Below are 19,530 nucleotides of genomic sequence, written 5' to 3' on the forward strand. Positions count from 1 at the left end.
AAAAAAATCTTGCAATGGATTTACCCCTTATTCAAGACCTCTCTTACACCATATACCATGACATGATCATCAGGGAGCACTTGTTCACCGTCTGCCTCTTGGTTGGTTTGATAGTTGTGTATTGGCCTTACTTGTCTATGTTGATCAAATGCTTATGTGTGACTTGATATTTGCAAATTTTGTTTGTGTGTGCTTGTGACTTGGTTGTTGTTAGCTTTAGATTTTATAAAAATTAACCACCTATAAAATCAATCTCAGACAATGACCACTTATCCCTCTGGCCATTTTTTCCAGTTAGTCAAATTATTTCTCTCTGGAAAATTATGTTACCTTTCCTCAAACCCCTGTTGTTTTATCAAATGGTATCCAATTTTTTTTCCAAAACCTAAGGTCACCTTTGACATTATTTACCTAAATATTTATCTTTCAAATTATTGCTTAAACCTATTTGCTTATTTTCAACAAAAAATGCATGTGATAGCGAGAATACCATTTCTTGCATCTCTCTTCTTCCAAAATTCGTGCAGATGCTTCTTAACTCAAAATAACACCTCTTATTTCTTAAAATTATTCAAAGGCTTTGTTTACCAAAATTCATTCAAATTTTTCCATAGTCATAGAAAGTGATCCAAACGAATAACAAATTACTTTAAAATTGAATGGAACACTGGGACACCAAATGAATCTCACTGATCTATTCAATACCCTCCTCTCATTGAACTAGCCATAATGTTAGAAGGGACCTTTGGATCAACATAAGTACTATACTATAGGGTAACTGACTTCTTTTTTGTCCCAATTTTGAGTTTTTTCGGGAATAACATGACACGTATGTGATTCTGTGGTTGATTTTCGCTAATATTTTCGTGTTTGCACTTCGGATGTCCTCTTACACTTTTCATTTATCCCTTTTCTTTGTTCTTTGTCGGGCTTCCTTTTATCATGGATGGATATGTACTACTTCCTCCGTTCGCATTTAATCAACGCCCTGCATACATACAAGCTCTACTAACTAGGCTGTACTCCCGCATCAATTAAAAAGAACGTAGGTAGTAGCATTTTACATAACCACTTTGAATCTTTCTGGAGGAGATCCTCTACCCATACCCTTGATTCTTCCCCGAGCTCTCTCTGTCTCTTTATCTCCTCCACCGTCCCATCGTCTCCAGCCCAGGGCCGGTGTCCTCCGCACCGTGCTCTTCTTTCTCCTCCAGCGGACTACACGGTGGCCCTCCGGCGAGGCACGGCCCTGTCGCCTTCCTCCCGTTCCTACGGTGTACCTCTACCCCGCCCTCCACGTCCATCGCCGCCTCCTCCTCCTCTTCCGTTTCCCGCCACCGCGGTGCTCGCCCCACTCGTATGCGCGTGCCCGCGAAATCCTAGCTCCGTCCTGCTCTTGGTCGCCAGCACTGCTCCACTGTGTCTGCTTCCCTATCTGCTACCCTTTCCTGCCATGTCCTGCTCCTTCCTCTCCCTGTCAGTGAGTAAGCCCTTCTCTGGAATCCTGATGCAGCACGAGGAGGAGGTCTCCAACCGCGTGCCATCACACGTCCAAGATGATTACATTGTTTTCTCTCTGTTTCTTCTTAAATTTTTTGGGAAAGGTAGAAGTTCTACTTGTGTCCAGGTACCACACGATGCAATGTTGTGCTCAGGAATCAGGATCTGTAATTTTTGGACATTGTGATGGTTGAATTTCTGATCGTGCGTGCGTCTGGTACTCTGGTATTGCAGGATTGCGCACATGGAGGATCAGCGCCAGCGCCGGCAGGAAGCGCCCGTGGCAGAGCGTTCGATTGCTTGCACCTGTGGATGCAGCTAGCCTGCCGTAGGGCCGCCGCCAGCACCGGAGGAGGACGGGAGTCCGCGCGTCTGCTGTTCTTCCAAGGCCGCGACATTGGCGTTTGCGAGGCTTTTGTTCCTCTGCGCCCCGGCGTGCTCCCACAAGGCAGTCCTACGGTTGGGCGTGCACGTCGACGCCGCGGCGCCAACGCCGAGGAGGAGCGGAAGGTGTTCGGCCGGTGGCGTCTCTCCCTCCACGGCAGTGCCTGCTTCGAGCAGGCCTTCGGTGGCTCTGGCGTGGCAGGGGACGACGAGAAGGGGGAGGTCGCCGATGGACAACACGTTGATGTGGCGATCCATGCTGGACGAGCTGGCAGCGCGTCGGCACGAGGGGATGGAGGCAGGGTGTTGATCGTGTGTATTACAAGCTGCAGGGTATCAACAATCCGGTGGAGAATCACCTGTGAGGTGCCGACGGTGATGGGCCCCTTCTAGGTTGGTGGCGGCCGCTCCAAGGTGCTGCTCACCACAACCCGCCACCTCTTGATGTTGCCGTTGTCTGCTCCTCATGCCGGCGATGCGCGTGACGCACCTGAATCGCACGGCCGCGAATCACCTGTGCCGCTTGCCCTGCTGGCCGCCATGGGCCAAGCTACTGTTTGTGTGATGCGAGCCATGCCACTGGCTGGGGTACAGATCAGCACCCTCCTGCTAGCGATCTCTATCATCACGCTCACCTGCCTTCCAGCCTCTCATGCCGGGCACAGCCGGTTGATGAGCCACATTGTTGACTTCTTCCGTTCTGTTGCTGCCTATAAAGTATGGTCTGCAATTTTTGTTCTTGCGCGTTGAGTTCAGCCGCCGGGCTACACCGGAAAGTGGTGGTCGACGACGGCCTAGCAGATGATGTGCTTCTGGCCGGCTCTGGATCACCGCTTGAGAAGGTGAGTTGAAACTCATGCGTACATGCCAAACTTAGTGGAACTTTCTGACCAAGTTGCATTCTTTTGCATGAATATTCATTCTCAGATAATGTAATATGTTCTTAATTTCTTATCATGCTAATTGATTTGATTTTTATTACAGGATGATATAAGAAAAGTCCTTTTGACATATGAGCATCAGTGCTCCTGCCACGTGGAGATCTCATGTGCCGTTGGATTTCTCAGTCGGTCCATCCATCTGTCTATATGGTTTTAGTATGAAGTAGTTTCGTTCTGGTATATGTGACTGTATAGCAGCAGCCAAATAAAATTTACCAAAGAGAATTCTGCATCCAAATCATTACTATTTCCATATGCACATATTAAACATTACCAAAATTTTAGATTGAATTATCGCAAAATATCCTCCCTTTTCATTATTTAAGAAGAAGTTCAATGGTTTCACACAAAACTATGCCTACACATGGTTAGCCTGGCTAGGACCAGCGCGCCCCATATGGCCAGCCCACTTTTTATTTTTGAAAACTTCATAAATTTAACTAGACACTAAAATTCATTAAAATTTGTACGAAAGATTGCGAAATTTAAACTAAAACATTATAAAAAATTAATTGAAGCGTAGTAAGCCATGCCCTCCGCACCATCACCGCCGTCGTAAGAGGAGGAGGCAAATGCCTCGTCGAGGCTATCGTACTCCTCCACTTTAGAAGTAGGAGCTGGCGTCGGTTTCGTTCACGAGGTTGACAACATTGCCGCTGTCCGTCGCCGACCACCACTTCGTGAACCGATCGTCGGTCATGTGGTACCATGTTGAAGGAGCGGTTCAACATTGTCGCCTAGCCGACACGTCTTCCGGGTCATTTGGAGCGCGGTGCACCGTCTGGATCTCAAGCTTGATCTCCCCTCCTTCGGTGGCGGCGAAATGATGAGCTTCTCCTTCATCACAATTGCCTCCATTTTCGGTCGTCGAATGTATAGGCACCCGTGTGGAAGCAAGTGCTCCTATTTCTTTGGGCAAAGGGGTGTCGGTGTCAAGGTGGTTGAGGTGGAGGAGAGAAATGAGGATTGGAGGATGGAGTTCGGACGTGATTATGAGGAGATAATTGCATTAATTAATTGTATTAGTAGTGTGAACATACATTTTTTAAAGTAAAATTTAAACCTAGAAATATACTAGTACTTCTTTTAGAATGGAAAAGGTACGCAAAACAAACCGCTCAAAGCTGCTCACCCCGTTTAGGCATTTACGGAATAAGTTTTTTTTCGAAATGGGGAATATGACCCCGGCTTCTGCATCGTGATGATGCACACGGCCTTTTATTAATAGAGTATCATTACAAAAGTTAAAACAATTCAGGCATCGCCTATGATCGATACAAGAATCAACCAGCGAAAGAAAACAAGAAAAAACGGACTACACTTCATTGTATCCGTCTATTGTACCGCCAGCCAGCCTGGCACAAGATATCCTGAGCGACCATCTGGAGCCGTGTGCATCCAGTTTTACGGAATAAGTATGGCCCATCCAAATTAATGAACTATATTTTATCAACTAGAAATGTGCCACAAAAGCTGGCACAGGTAAACTGATTGTCCCAGCATCCCACCTACCTGCTGCAGCCTTGCCTACGTATCCCCTCATGTTTCTATACTTCAGCGGCTTGTATTCTATAGAAATGCATTCTGGTACAGATTATAAAGGCCTAAAGCAACGAACCACGCACAACCACCTGGTGAGAGCACTGATGTCCGGGAGCACGAAATCCCCTTCCGATGATATACGACTTCAGTGAAATTTGGAGCATGGGTTATATATATCTTCACTTCAAATTCCATTGGTAAGGATTTGTTTGCCCATCGATTTATTGTTGGGATTTCTATTTTCGTGCCCTCGGTTCCTTAGTTGTACTCAGTTTTCCCCAGCCCCTTAGTTTTTCCTCACTTTTCCCCAAGTCCTTGTTTGAAACCCGCAGAAGGCAGCTCAGACGGCAGGATTCCCGTTAAGTTGACCGCTCCGTTCTGACGTGTGGGGCCGCGTCGTGTGGGCCCGCGTCGCGTGGGGCTGGTAGAAAGGGACCGCGTGGGACAGGACGAGATTGCGTTTGGTTGCACGTGAGCAGGAGCTGGGTTTTGTCTCTCTCGGCCATTGGCATTTCCCTTTTAAGAGTACCTTTTCTGCCTCCTTCTCTCTGCCTTTTTTCACATAATTAGTATCAAATCTAGAGAAGCTTGCATTTCTGTCTTTCTTCAATTATTATTTGTGCCTTTTGGCCCTGGTTGTTTTCCCAATATGGCAGCAAATCTAGTAGGGAGCCCAATCTAGTACTCCATCTGGTCCATATGTATGTAGTTAAATCTAGAAGCAAATCTACAGGGAATGTACGATAAATTCACAAGGTCATATAGTAGAATAGGGATAGATAATATAGATAATAAGCTGCATTCAGCAGCCAAACATAGTAGGGTTCGAGGTTCTTCACAGCAGTACAGCACCATCATACTAACAACATAACAACGAGGGATCCCTAACTAACAACAAAGGGATCCCAACAACAAAATGGAGGAGGCAGCAAAGACACGTCCAGGACTCCGCCTACCCCATCTGCCTCTGCCTCCACTTGTTGCTCCCCTTGGGAGCCTAGGGCTTTAGCGTAGGCAGGCGCCCGCCGGAGATCTCCACCCGCCGGATGCCGCGGAGGTGCATGCCGAGCGCCAAGTGCTTGGCGCGGAAGGAGTTGGGGTTCACCGACGCGCCGACCTTGGGGTTGGTGTGGCCGATGTTCTCGGCATGCGTGAGGACGCAGCTTGAAGTCGGTGCCGCCGAGCCTCCTAGTGCAGAAGGGGCACTGTAGACACCCTTGGCGACGTCGAGGTAGGAGACATACTGGCCGACCTGCAGCCTCCGCAGCACCTGGCGAGTCTTGACGTCATGGTGCTCGCTGTCGCCGCCGACGTCGCCGCTGAACAGCTGATCCATATCAAACGGGAATTTATTAGTGAATGAGTTGCAAACGTGCATGATAACAAAGTTAGGAAAACAGAGGCAGCCTCGGTTAGAGTGGACACGATTATATGTCTACAGGGACGGTGTAAGCGAACCAAAGCTCATGCACAACAGATTTGTACACGTAAATGGTTCGCTGAACCCTCCCTGTAAAAATCTGTGCCCACCGATTCATCATAGGCAAAGAAACAGATTCCAGATCTGAACTTGAACACATTCCAGATTATTTGCAAAATTAAACGGTTGATATCTTTTGATTCGTGCATAAAATAACTGATTGAGATCCTATGATTACTTGCATAAATTAACTGATTGAGATCCCATTATTACTTGCATAAATTAACCGAACGGCCGAAACCCAAATCTTGAACGAAATCAAGGAGGGATCAAAGCAAAATGGAATAAAATCGGCGCAAATATTAGCCCAATACTCATCCATCCACAGATCCATCTACACCAGCACAAATAGGGTTCAAAAAGGAATGGGGACCAAACAAGGAAGCAAACCGTAGTTATTACCTCGTTCCATGGGTCCTCTATGGAGGTGTCGTAGCGGTTCGGGGCGGGACGTACGGCACCGGCTCGTAGGGGTCCCATCCCGGTGGGATCTGACCGCGACCGGCGGCAGCAGCCTCCGATGCACCGGCGGAGGCGGCGGCGACGTCCGTTGAGGGGACGGCGGCGACGTCCGTTGAGGGGACGGCGTCGAAGAGGGAGGCGTCGCGCTTGGAGCCGACGGCGCCGTCGATGATGGGATTGGCATTCTCCTTGTCCATCTCGCCGGCAGAGGAGAGGGAGAGGGAGAGGGTTTTTTGCTTTGGAGAAGATGATGGGACGTGAGAGAGGCGGCGTTGCGTAGGCGAGTGAGAGTGACAGAGATAGTGGGAGGAGGCGTCTATAAAGGCTAGTGGTGGTTAATGCGACCCGCGTCCTACGCGTCCACCGCTGCACGTCCGCACGTCTTGGACTTCGCAATGCGCCAGGCGTCCACGTTTGCACGTCTTCGACTTCTGCACCGCGACCGGCGTCTACGCGTCAAATATTGCACGTCTTTCATTTCTGCACCGCAACACGCGTCCTCGAGTCTAACCCTGAAAATTTAGATATACTCAGTTATAACCTCGAGCATTATACTAGCATTTTTTGTGTGCTCAGTTTTCCCCTTGAGTGCTAGTACTGGCTAGTGCAATATGCTCAGTTTTACCCTCAAGTAGCTGGTCAACGTACAGTCAACAAATGGGATTAACTAGTTAAATGAGTCATTTAATGTGCAAAAATTCCGAAAAATAGTGGCACATACTCATGGAGTCTTTACCACAAATTTCCAGTTCTCAAAACATAGATAAGTCATAGATAAATCAAGTTTTACCACAAATTGCCACTTCTCAAAGGCCTTCTCAAATCACCTAGTAGCTATGAAGGTGCATGGTTTTCCACAATAAGCCCTTCCCAAAACAGCTTTCCCCAAAACATACTTTGTCTAAATGAGGCCACAATTCTCACACTCATGTATATTTGTATTGCAAATAGTTTGAGATAGGCCAAGATGGGTTTTATTCTACAAAACACGCATTTTTCATTTTTTAAATCTCATATTTGAATCCCTTAGTCTGTTTATTACATAGGTGCCCTTGGTTTCTTGATACTACTCAGTTTTGCCCTCTCCCTCCACAAATTCTCTCACACGTGCAACATTGCCCTGATTGGTCTAGCCCATGTCACGCGGATCGTGCCCGCCGACCGTTGATCGTATGATCTAACGGGCAGGATAACCCCTCCCTCTCTCTCGTCGGCGGTTACCTTCCACTCTCTAAGTTTGCTAAATGGCGGTTTTCTGTATTTATTTTCACGCGCTAAAAATTATAAACTCTTTTAGGCATTACTTTTCACGCAAAAAATGATAAACCATCACCGATTTGTTGTAGCCATAAATTTTCACGCAAAAAATGATAAACCGTCACCGATTTGTTGTAGCCATTAATTTTCACGAAAATCCCAAATGATAAACCATCACCGATTTGTTGTAGCCATTACTTTTCACGCAAAAAATGATAGACCATCACCGATTTCTTGTAGCCATTACTATTCACGGTAAAAATGATAAACGAACCAATCTATCTATCTCTCGTATTTGAAGTTTGGAAGGGTTCACCATCTAGTTATGTTAACTTTCGAGGTTTTGATCTGAAAACAAATGGGTATTATAAAGGGAAATAAAAGTTCAAAAAATGTAAAAACGAAACAATCTACCTATCTTTGTATAGAAGATCGTCTCGTATGATTTTTGAGGTCATTTAGAGAAGGTAGAAAAAAATCCCTTTTGAGAAGGTCGAAAAAACCTAACTTGTTACAAAAGCTGGTTTCAGTGAGACCTAACCAAATTTGGCATACATTATGCCATATCTATAACAACAAGGAATATCTAAAAGGGAAAGTTTCACAAAATTTGAAATTTATGGCGAAAATGATGCCATACATGATGCTGTTTTTCGAGGTTTTGACCTGAAAATCAATTGGATATTATAAAGGGAAATAAAAAGTTCAAAAAGAAAAAACACGAAACAATCAATCTATCTATGTATAGCAGAACAGCTCTATGAAATTTGAGGTCATATAGAGGAGGTAGAATAAATCACCTTGTTAGAAAAGCTGGTTTCAAAGTGAGACGAAACGGCATGCGTTTAAGCAAAGTGATTTTTTCGAACATCTCCAAATGATCCCAAATTTGCCATACATGATGCCATACGTGTAACAACAAGGAACCCTATCTAAAAAGTGTCAAAAAAGTTTGCCCAACCGTATAGCTCTATCAAAAAGAACCTCACCATGGCGCTAGTATAATTTTGGGCTTACTTACAAACTTTCGTTACCTAACCTTCAACACGAAACTTGTTTCAAATCACTTTTGGCGTACAAGAAACAAATACCTCCTTGATTCGAGCACCACAGCCTCCAAACTTTGCCGATGCCGATATCGGCATGGTCAGAACGGCTATGCTCGACGCCACTGCTAGGTCACCGTCGGGATGCACCCTCAATCCCGTCCCCTCATTCGATCACTGACACACCAGAGATACCACCGAGGCCAATGCCGAACGTATATGCTGATGCCAATGCCGAACATGCATCCACGCCGATGTGGGCACGGCCACGCCGCCCCGCTATGTTGGACGCCACAGACCACCGCGAGGTCTTTCCCTTCGCCACCACACTCTTCTAGCACCCATCTATACACGCCAGAAAGGAGAGACACTAGTTTTCTCTACATTGCTCGCGTTCGTGTCGGACACGGTCAGTCAAAGTTTTGAGGTAGTCGTCGATGTCGTTGACCATTTCTTCTCTTCTTTGCATGGTTAAGCGCGTCTAGTTCATATCTATCTAATGCGTCTGGTCTCGCCTCATGCAGTTCTTTGTGGACGTCGATCTCATCTCGGCACTCCGCAGGCCACCTCCTCCGTGCCATCGCTGTAGAGCTCCGTTTAAAAATCTAATCCTACCCGTGTATTGCCCCTTGTATCAGCGCCATGGCCCCACTTGTCATTTGATATAGCGAAGCCCCACTCGTTCGCGTTTTGGTCAGGGATACAGCGATGCTTACGGTCAAACAAAGATGGATGGTCTAACGTGTCTTTGCAGGCTCTACGTGGCCCCACTAGTCAGAAGATAACGGTCAACCGTCGGGCAACCGGGCGTTACATCACGTGTGATGGTTTCAGACAAACGCTTGGGTAAAACTGAGGAAAAACTAAGGAGCTGGGGAAAACTGAGCACAACTAAGGAACCGAGGGCACGAAAATAGAAATCCCTTTATTGTTTATGTGTTTTGTCCCCTATTCCTTATGTTGAGATTTTGGATATGTTTCTCTCCCTTTCAGATTGTTAGGAATTCACTCGCAATAAACCTGTACCTTCCAAACCTTTTCCATCTGTATTCTTGTCGTGTTGGAACTGTTGATAGTCTAGATTTGATTTTTTTTTTTTGAACAAGATAGTCTAGATTTGAAGAATCACAGTATGCCAGTATATGTGCATGAACAGTGCTTTGTGCGATGGATATTTATGCCCTTGATAACTCCATCCCCCAGGTACCTATTTGATGTTTCAGTTCTGTGGCAATAATTGAAATGGTGATCTTATAGCCTTACAGCAAATGCTATTAGTCAATGTTGGCTCTCTTTTCAGAATCCCCTAAGATGTTACTGTCTACATGCCATACAATTTGAGCCCTGACTTCTGCTTCTTCATAAACACGCGCAATGCTTCTCATGTTAATCAAAGATGATATCAAGGTGGAAGTCATGTACAAAAATATTATATGGTGGATATGGCCTAAATTTATGTGATATCATGACTATTCTTTACCAAATTTACATAGCAGTTAACACTTTCAGCCTGAATGGTCTTTTCTTCATTACTTTCTGCCTCACAAATTGTGGATGAAGATATTTATCTCATCAATCAGCTAAAGTAGCATGGACCTGGGCCAGCCATTTACTTATGATGCAGGTGTCTTCGTCATAAGTAAATGGTTTGGGACCATGATCATCATACCATTATCTTTGAATCCTACACTGCAATTCAGATCAAAATTTAGGTCATCTTCGTTGGTTCCTAGACTGCTGGTCGATGGATGAAGTCTTAATAATAATTATATGGGTTCTTGCTTTGTTTTATGGGGCCCTCTTTTTGTTCTGGATGAGCTAGCAACTTACATGGATCATTTAGAAATTTAGAGTTTGCCCAGATGCCTATCTTGTGAAAAGTTTGATTGTTTCTATGTACTCCCTCCGATCCATATTATTTGATGCTAAAATGGATGTATCTACAAATAAAATGTATTTAAATACATCTATATTAGCATCAAGTAATAGGAATCGGAGGGAGTAGAAATTGTGGTTGGAGGACCCTGAGGTGCCCTCACTTTGTTGTGGGCACTTCAAGAGACATTCAATCATGAATGATATGTGTCTCAAAGTATTTCTTTCTCATTTCCGCCACACTTTCATTATGACCGTTGTGCTCAGGTCTGATCATTTATGTTTTGAATTTTTTGGCATTGGGGATGTTCTAATTTTCCCCTGCTAAAAGAAGAGAGATTTGGTATTCATGTTTGAAGTTCACTAGTTCAATTCTTTATGTTTATTTGGAGCAACAAATACAACATCATTTTAATATATAGTTGGCACTCTAGACTTCTAGGGGTTGACAAGGATGACATAACTTTTTATTTTTCCAGTACGTTTTTTCTTTACAGTATGTGTGCCGAGATACTCTTCTATGAAAGTTTATGCGGGAAGACTTTCTTGCCTTGCAGACGCTCCAAAGAGGAGAACCAGAATTATGCACTACCGTTGTTGTTGAGATTACAGTAGCCACTATCATATCACTACCTCATTTAATCTAATTCTTCTGGATAGCAATTAGTCTTGTTGACCTTTTAGTGTTCACGTACACTAAAAGTTCTCATCATCAACGTCAAATTTTCGTTAGGTATGGGTCCTTTTTCGTCGTCTATGGGCCCAACCCGGCCATAAGGATTTTGTGGTGCATACTGCGTCAGGTAAATGCTTACCACAAAATTTTCGGTGCATCGCGTTTGGGGGCCCTTTGGCCACGGAAAATCGGACTGATGCAGAAGAGTTTTCGGGAGGCCGTTGACTGCTGACGTCATGCAAACTGACATGTGGCAGACGCCGTTAACCGGCTGAAACCCAGTGATAGATGGTAGGCCCACACAAGGCATGCCACGCCTTAAGCAGGCCGGCTCGTTTAGTTTGTGGGCCGGGCCAGCTGACTTAGTTTGACCGGTCAACTATATAACTAGGCTGGTCAGTATGTACGTGGGCCGGGCCGAATGTCTTTGTTTGACCGGTCAACAGGATGACTGGGCCGGTCCACTAAACAAGTGGACCGGACCGAATGTCTAAGTTTGATCGGTCAACACAATAAATGGGTTGGCCCAAGAGTCATGTGGACCGGGCCAAATGTCTTTGTTTGACCGGTCAACAGGCAAACCGGGCCGGCCCAATAAGCATGTGGGCCGGGCCGAAAGTCTTTGGTTGACCGGTCAACAGGACAAACGGGCCGGCCAATAATCACATGGGCCGGGCCGAATGTCTTCATCTGACCGGGCAACAGGATAAACGGGCCAGCCCTTTTATGTGGTGGGCCGGGCTAAATTCATTTGTTTGAGCAGTCAACTGATAATATTAACGACCCATTTTGTTAATAGGAAGGCCCTGTGTAAAATTTTGTCCGGTCGACATGTTGACCGTGCCGGCCCATTTAGTTGGTGGGTCGGCCCATTAACCCACTACATAATATATATGTGGGCTTAGTAAGGCCCATTAGTTTTGTTGGGAAGAGGTGCGTGAAGCCTGTTGTTATTTGTTGGACCGGCCCATCTGCTAATTGCAATGTCAACATGGCGGCATGTAAGGCGCTTTAGGATTTTGCGGGCTGGCCATATGTGATTTTGCTTGTTTGGGCAGTTGTTGGGATGGAAATTTGTGATTTAGATTCGCCAACAACGGCCGGTTACATACTGAGAATATTTACGCAATACATGATTTCAGTCGGATAGCCTCACTTACCACAAGAACCATAGAAAGAATGCGCGAAAGAACCATAGAAACTAACTAAATATTACATCAGCTGCAAGACTTTGAAAAAATATTATATCAGCTGCAAGGCTTTGAAAAAATATTACAAAATCCAGAGAAATTGAGTGGTAATTAAACCTAGCAATACAATGAAGGGATTCAGCAATATATTATGTTGTCCGTGCACCACCTATATCTAAAACAAAGACACTACAAGTTAAGATAGCAACAATGAAAAGGCAAAGACACTACAATGTTGTTTGCCAAAGAATTTGGAACTCAACATTTCCTCGTTATAACAAGATCATTGTAATGCGCACAGATAGTCTACCGGTATGGGGCTAATATAGACTATCAATAAGCACACAAAGAGTGCATGCCGCATAGCAACAACCAGAATATTTTAAGGTGGACAGATGGCAACTAATAGGCTGTGAGCTTTCTTTTGATGTGTATAATCTATACCAACAAAAAAAATGCGATGTTTTAATCATTAAGCAGCTGAGATAATGCAAGATAAACAAGTAATCGAATTATTTTGTGGCTTATATAACCAAGCATGTCAGAATAAAACAACAGACTTACTACTGTCAAGTCCCATGCAGCTGACCATATTGATACACTCGTTGAAGATGTCCGATGTTGCCCTTATTTATAAAAGGGAGTTTTTTTGTTACTCTGAATCAAGACACGATTAGTCATACACATACGAGTTCCAGCATGATAAACAGTATGTATATCTTCATTCCAGTGGTATTCATGCATTAAACACCGAAAATAGTGAGTGATTGGCTACATAAGTACACTATATATGTGGCTGGAATCTCTCAAGAATGTGTGTTCATGCATATATACACACACGCAGGCTTATAGCAATACGAAAGGTACATGTACTTGAACCAGAGCAGCAGTTACTGGCCTAGCTTATGAAAAATCAGATATATACAATAGTTATATCATTTGCAGTGCACCAAAAGCAGACCAACATGTTCAATTACTTCCAAATTGACATGAACTACTACATAATAGAAGACACTTACTTTTGTAACAAAGAATGAACCAGGTAGTAGTTATAATGTCAACAACTATAGACCAGGTAATGCAAACCAACATGCTCAATTACTTAAATTGGCCATGAACTAAATAACTGCAGCATTTTACTGTCATAGCTAGTAATAAATCATATAGGAAATATAATCTGAACTTTGTTGTGCAGGGAATGCTTATCAACACGTTCAGGGACTTAAAATAAGAAAACATGCATCACATAGAGGGTAGTGAGTGAACTGATAGCAGACAGTTAATTTAGTAGCTCATGAAGAACCAGATAAAAATAATAATGGTATTCCTTGTATAGGGAATGCAGAGTAACATGTTCAGTAACTTCAATTTGGCACGAACTATGTAATGGGAGGCTGTTACTTTTGTAACAAATAATGAGCCAAATAAAAGTTAAGATGACAAAAGCTATAGAGCAGATGTGAACCAACATGTGCAATTCCTTAAAATTGGACATGAACTAAATAATTGCAGGATGTTACCGTAATAGCTAGGAATGAACCAGATATGAATTATAACAACATCATTTCTGAACTTATAGTGAAGGGAATGAAAATCAATATGTTTTGGGACATAAATTTGTAATGAGCAACACACAGAGGATAGTTAATGCTGGAGCTAAGGATGGACCATATATAGAATATAGTGGGATCACCTGTGAACTTGTAGAAGAGCTAAAGCGCGAATGAAAACCAATATGTTCAGTATTCCATGTGGGATTGCCATGCAAAGTAAGAGAAGCGAGTTAATGTTGCAGCTTTTGAAGAACCCGATGGCACACAAAATTATTATCAAAGTAGCTAGTGTGACGAGTTTAAATAAATTTGTACTACAGGATAGCAGAGAGATAGCATGCAAGATAGACATCCATTACACTTTATTGTTACTCATCTCATCTGCAAAACCGTAACGGCACGTTGTTAGCACAAACAGGTTCCCCCAAGATTAACCATGAACTTGCAGGCAGCAATAGAAATGTAATAGTAGAAGAGTTTAGATATGTGTGGATCATGAACGGCGCCGGTGAAGCAGATCCGGTTCATGCACATCGGTGTCAATGAGCTAGAAACGATACGGTGGACGACGGATCCGGCGAAGCGGCCTCGGTGGGGTGGACGATACCGCAGCTGAAGCGACTGCGGTAGACTGCTGAATGAGTATATGGTTTCGAGGTTCGGCGGGGATGATCCGGACTGGTTGATGACAATGTCAATCAAGCAGCTCCGGCAGACAACCGGATGAGGAGGATCGCGCGGCTTTGGGTAGGCCAGGAAAGTCCGGCGGGGATGTTTCGGTGCGGTAGTCGTGGAGGTGGGAGAGAGAGGGACTTGGGAAGTTCCGGTGGGTGGTCTCAGAGGAGAGACTGAGGGAAATGATTTTTTTTCAGAGGGTTTCCGGAGCTAGGGAGGTGGTGATCGAAAAAATAACGGGGAGATCCCCACCAACCGACTTTGTTGTCATCTCCACAGGGGTAGAATGGGAATTTAAAAGCGTGTGAAATATTTGTATTTTGTGGGCGGGAAGTTTTGCCGCTATAAAATTTTGAATTTGGCTACTGCCCAAGTATAATGATAAAAAAATTGTGCGACCGTACTAGTACCTCTATTTAAGACCGAGTGCAAAATCAAATCATCATCACGTTGAATATCGGCCACTGCCATGATCATGATCTATCTCTAAAATTGGCGCATCCGCTAGATCTTGCAAAGTATAATGATAAAAAATTGTGAGACCGTACTAGTACTTTTGTTCAAGGCCGAGTGCAACATCAAATCATCATTACATTGAAAATTTGTTACCATGATCATGATCTATCTCTGAAATTGGTGCACCCGCTAAATCTTTCAAAGTATAATGATAAAAAAAATTGTGAGACAGTACTAGTACTTCTGTTCAAGTCCGAGTGCAATATCAAATCATCATCACCTTGAAAATTTATTACCATGATCATGATCTATCTCTGAAATTGGCGCATCCACTGAATTTTGCAAAGTATAATATATAAAAAATTTGTGAAAAAGTCAAAGCACCTGGCATGTTTTGATTAGAATGCGGGACGGGCCCGTGTTGGGATATTTTTCTGATCGACTTTCGTGGTTAATTCGCATGCCTATGTCGAGAAGAAATTCGGAGGGATCACGCCCAATAAGCCTCTGATATCCAAGGTACCACTGTTCTAGAGATCGGGACTTCCTAACAGTTTCTTGCTCACAGAAATAGGCATTTGAAAGTTGAAATGTCTCTGAAAGAACATCTGGCCGTTTCCTTGATTTTGTTGCATTTCCTCTTTGTGCTATTGCGGGACCATGAGCGGGCGTACTTCGATTCAGCAGACTGGGTCCTCGGCAAGGTCAGACAACAGAACAAATCCTCGATCATTTATTCAGCCACGACATGTCTTCGCAACTGCCTCTAACAATATTTTTTAATCGATATCCTGGCATGTTCTTCAGCAAGCTGCAAACAACAGCTCAAGGCCTGCAGTCTAGTCTCTCAAGCCCAAGCTCAAGGTCAGTACACATCTTCGGGTCAGCTAAACGATATTGTCAGTTCTAGCAGAAAACGTATACTGCTTGCTTCCTTCGTTTCTTCAGAGGACGCCGCACCACCAGCTTCCCCCTCGCAAGCCCGCCTGCGCATCTGGCTGAGACGCAAGGTATCAAGAAGCCGAAAACTCGCAGGCTTTTGCTGCCTGATCGCAGATTTACATGACAGTTCTTGCGTCTTGTCGTTGTAGGGACTACCTCGCAGCAGAAGCAGGTGAAATGCTCCAAGGGAGAAGACAACAGAGATCGGATTAGTGTTTAGCTCCTCATAGAATTCGTAGGAAACAAGTCAGACAACTCTGCATGCAAATTGGCTTCTTGGCACTCGATGCATGACTGCCTCTATGTCTATCAGAAGTGGTTGATTATCCTTATCATGTGTAAGAATGAAGAGTTGAATTAAAGGGCTTGCTTTGAGTAATAGTGAATTGCTTTCACAACACGTAATTTAACCGTAATTTTGTGGACTTTGTGAATTCTTTGCGCATTCTTTTTTAGGGTATTTCCGCATTCTTTCTTTCTTTTCGAGCAACCGCCATGAGATTTTCTTTTCATCTAAAAAAAGTCTCATGATTAATTTTAGAAAATCGAGCGAAAAACCCACATAAAACACAAACAAATGTACAAAACCGGTAGAAAGGCAAACAAACGAACTTCCGAGAGACACTGACATATATAACAGGCTTCAACCGTGCTAAGTTGATGATGCACCCTCCAAGCAAGACATGTGGTAGATGTTTCACCATGGAGCTTTTGTTTTCAACAGGGAAACGTTCAACTTTTTCTGTCGCATTTCCTAGTGTGTTGTTCACTTAGCATTCAATATTACTCCATCCCATAGTATTTCACATATTACAAATCGTGGTTACGGAGGTAGATAAGTTTTCAGAATAGATAATCATTGTGGTGGATGCAATATCTTTTTGGTCCATTTCATTATGTACAAAAAAATGCTCAATCTTACATGTAGTTGTTGCTTTCATGTGCTAGTTGGCCGGTCATAAACTTTGTTGCGGAAGATGCAAAAAAAGGGAGTGTTGATGGAGCTTGATTTCAAGCAGATCGAGTGATTGTTTTGGATCATATACTGTCATGGAGTTCAGACCCAATGTGGCACAACATCTGCATAGGTACAAAGAACCGACGAGGCTGCGGCTTTGCGCTGCATTGCCACGTCACATTCGAGGGAACGAAAGTCGACCATAGCTTCTTGAGTTGCAACTTAACATGGTTGAATAAATTCTAAAATATTTTCCAAACTTCTTTTACACAATAAATGTTAAAACTCTTTTAGACATCAAAAGTGGGTTTCAAGTTTCAAGTTTCAAGAGAACTCCTCCAAAGAAAAAAGTTGCAAGAGAAAGAAAAATACAAAAAAAAAATCAGATTGTTCCATGTGTACTGGGCTTTAGTTTTTGAATTTAAACTCCACGGTCTGCCGGCGATTTTCCAATTCTACCCTGAGTCCACTGGGCTCAACGTAAATCAACCTTAGCTTATTGAATACAGAGTCAGTTACATGTGAGTAGACAGGCCCATGGGAACCTACAGGTAAGTGTTGTAGCCATCAACTTTCAGTTACATGTGAGTAGACAGGCCCATTGGAGCCTACACGTACTTGTACCCATCAACTTTCCCTCAAAAAAAAAAAATGTACCCATCAACTTTCAGCGCAACTTCACATCCATAGAAAAATCTCAAGAACAAGAGTCATTCCTTTTAGTACAAAAATATTATTTGCTAAAAATGCAAGAAAAATATTACACTCCGTTTGGATGCACCGAATCGGGGCATGGAATTAGAATTCGCGAGGAATAGGGCCAATTCAACTGTTTGGATGGGCTTAGAATCGTGGCGGTGAAACAACCAGCAAATTCCAAGCCGAGCCCGCGCGCGTACCTTTTCGCGTTGAGTGATTCCGAGGGAGGGAGCTCGAAAACGCCCGGAAACACGATGTGCGTACTGCATCGTCACAGCGCAAGAGATTGGAGGAGGCTCTCGAGCTCGGCCTTCTCCGCCCGACAGCGAGCGGAGGTTCCCGGCGGCGGCATCTCCGGCTCCGGCAAGCCACCATGTCCTTTTCTTGCTCGCTGGTTCTGCACCCTCCTCTCCCCATCTCACCCCTCCTCCCAGCCTCTCCCTGGCGTTGTACTCACCGGCTCCCCTAACCCTAGACATGAACGGGATGTAGGAGAACGGCGGCGGTAGAGAGGAACGGCGGAGGTAGGGGAGCGTCGGCGGGCGGCGGGCGGTGGCCTCTCCCTAGCCGACTCCACGACCTCTTCCTGCCCTCTCCCTCCCCTCTGTCCAATTCGATTTGTTCCTGGAGGCATGAGGCAGTGACCTGGATTTTTTTTATGGACGTGACCTGCATTTTTGTTCATGGAGATCACTAATCGTTTGATTTTTTACTTGTACAATCCTAGAAAATCAGCAGCAACTCTGTCCAATTTCATACTTCATATTTTGTATTCCTTTTTTATGTGTGTGTGTGATGTAATTCAAATTTGTGAGATACATAATTATTTTATTTTAATATTATTATGTGCGAAAAATAATACATAAACATTCTAATATAAACATATTATTTTCTTGCATGAAGACAACTTTATATTATTCAAACTTAATAAAATATCAAATTCTACTCTTTGCGCATCCAAACATGAATTGGAATTGAGTGCCACCCTTTGATTTCAACAACAAATATCATGTACATCTAAACAACAGAATTGAAATGGAGGCCATTTTCTTTCCATCTTAGATTCGGAATTTCAGTCCAATTCAATTCTATGGGCAAATTATGTGCATCCAAACACCCGGTTTCTCCAAAGACAGAAACTATATCACTATCGCAGTACGGTCTCGTGGCCTTGCCTAGTTTCTAGACACAAGACACGGCAGCAACCATATATTATACAGTGCGCACGGTACATCAAAATTAGACGTCTGTCTTGAATTCTGGTTGGACTCTACAAAATGGCACGCACAAACAAATTTACACTAGTAGAAAAAGAGGCTTCCATACGCCTCCTTTAGTCCCGAAATATTAGAACCGTGATTAAAGGGGTCTTTAGTCGCGGTTCGGGAGGCGACCCGCGACTGAAGGTTTGGGCCCAGCAGGCTCGGTCGACAGCTAGTGGATGGGAGGGGCTTTAGTCCTGGTTGGCCAGGCAACCGCGACTAAAGGTCCTCAGGCCTGGCCCGAAGGCCTTTAGTCGCGGTTGGCCAGGTCAACCGGGACTAAAGGCTCATCCCTATAAATGCAATTCAGCACACTACACTTAGCCATTTGGTGCCACTTCCATTCACAAGGGGGTGGTGGATTTGCCTTTGGATCCTCTTATACACACAAGGTGTTCGTTGAAATGCCCGAGAGCATGAAACAAACATGATATGAAGTGTCCGAGCCATACTTGAGTTTTCTCATTTATTTTTCCTCCTCGATCGCGGTTAGCAACTTGAACCTTTCATGTGTCATTGATAAAATATGCATGTGTGTAGTTCATTGTTTAATTTCTATTATTTCTAGCTAGTTAGTTTAACAAATGCATGATGGTTATATACTTTATATAATAATAATGCAGGTGAATCGG

The 19,530-nt window shown here is 44.0% G+C and overlaps 1 protein-coding gene and 1 long non-coding RNA gene across 3 annotated transcripts; both read left to right on the forward strand.

Moving 5' to 3' along the window:
- Positions 1 to 816: 816 nt before the first annotated feature.
- Positions 817 to 3,037, forward strand: LOC127295654 (uncharacterized). 2 transcript variants are annotated; one of them, XR_011743677.1, is made up of 3 exons: positions 817 to 1,627; positions 1,735 to 2,726; positions 2,869 to 3,037. XR_011743677.1 is itself a non-coding variant. In XM_071819231.1 (2 exons), exons 1-2 carry the CDS (start codon positions 1,454 to 1,456, stop codon positions 2,275 to 2,277), a joined length of 717 nt encoding a protein of 238 aa, XP_071675332.1. In that variant the 5' UTR covers positions 817 to 1,453; the 3' UTR covers positions 2,278 to 2,818. The 2 variants fall into 2 exon arrangements, 1 of the variants encoding a protein (XP_071675332.1); XM_071819231.1 differs by lacking the exon at positions 2,869 to 3,037 and having other exon boundaries at positions 1,735 to 2,818.
- Positions 3,038 to 15,574: 12,537 nt separating this feature from the next.
- LOC127347682 (uncharacterized) lies at positions 15,575 to 16,048 on the forward strand. The gene is made up of 3 exons (XR_011756835.1): positions 15,575 to 15,741; positions 15,845 to 15,901; positions 15,986 to 16,048. It is a non-coding gene; the product is annotated as an uncharacterized lncRNA (long non-coding RNA).
- The last annotated feature ends 3,482 nt before the right edge of the window (positions 16,049 to 19,530 follow it).

This window comes from Lolium perenne, chromosome 4, assembly GCF_019359855.2.
Source record: "Lolium perenne isolate Kyuss_39 chromosome 4, Kyuss_2.0, whole genome shotgun sequence".
In the NCBI taxonomy this organism is placed as follows: domain Eukaryota; kingdom Viridiplantae; phylum Streptophyta; class Magnoliopsida; order Poales; family Poaceae; genus Lolium; species Lolium perenne.

Excerpts from the sequence above, each read along its gene's own strand:
- LOC127295654 (XM_071819231.1), top strand. The coding sequence starts at position 1,454 with ATGTCCTGCTCCTTCCTCTCCCTGTCAGTGAGTAAGCCCTTCTCTGGA. Across the intron at positions 1,628-1,734 it reads GAAGTTCTACTTGTGTCCAG|GATTGCGCACATGGAGGATC; the intron begins GTACCACACGAT and ends CTGGTATTGCAG.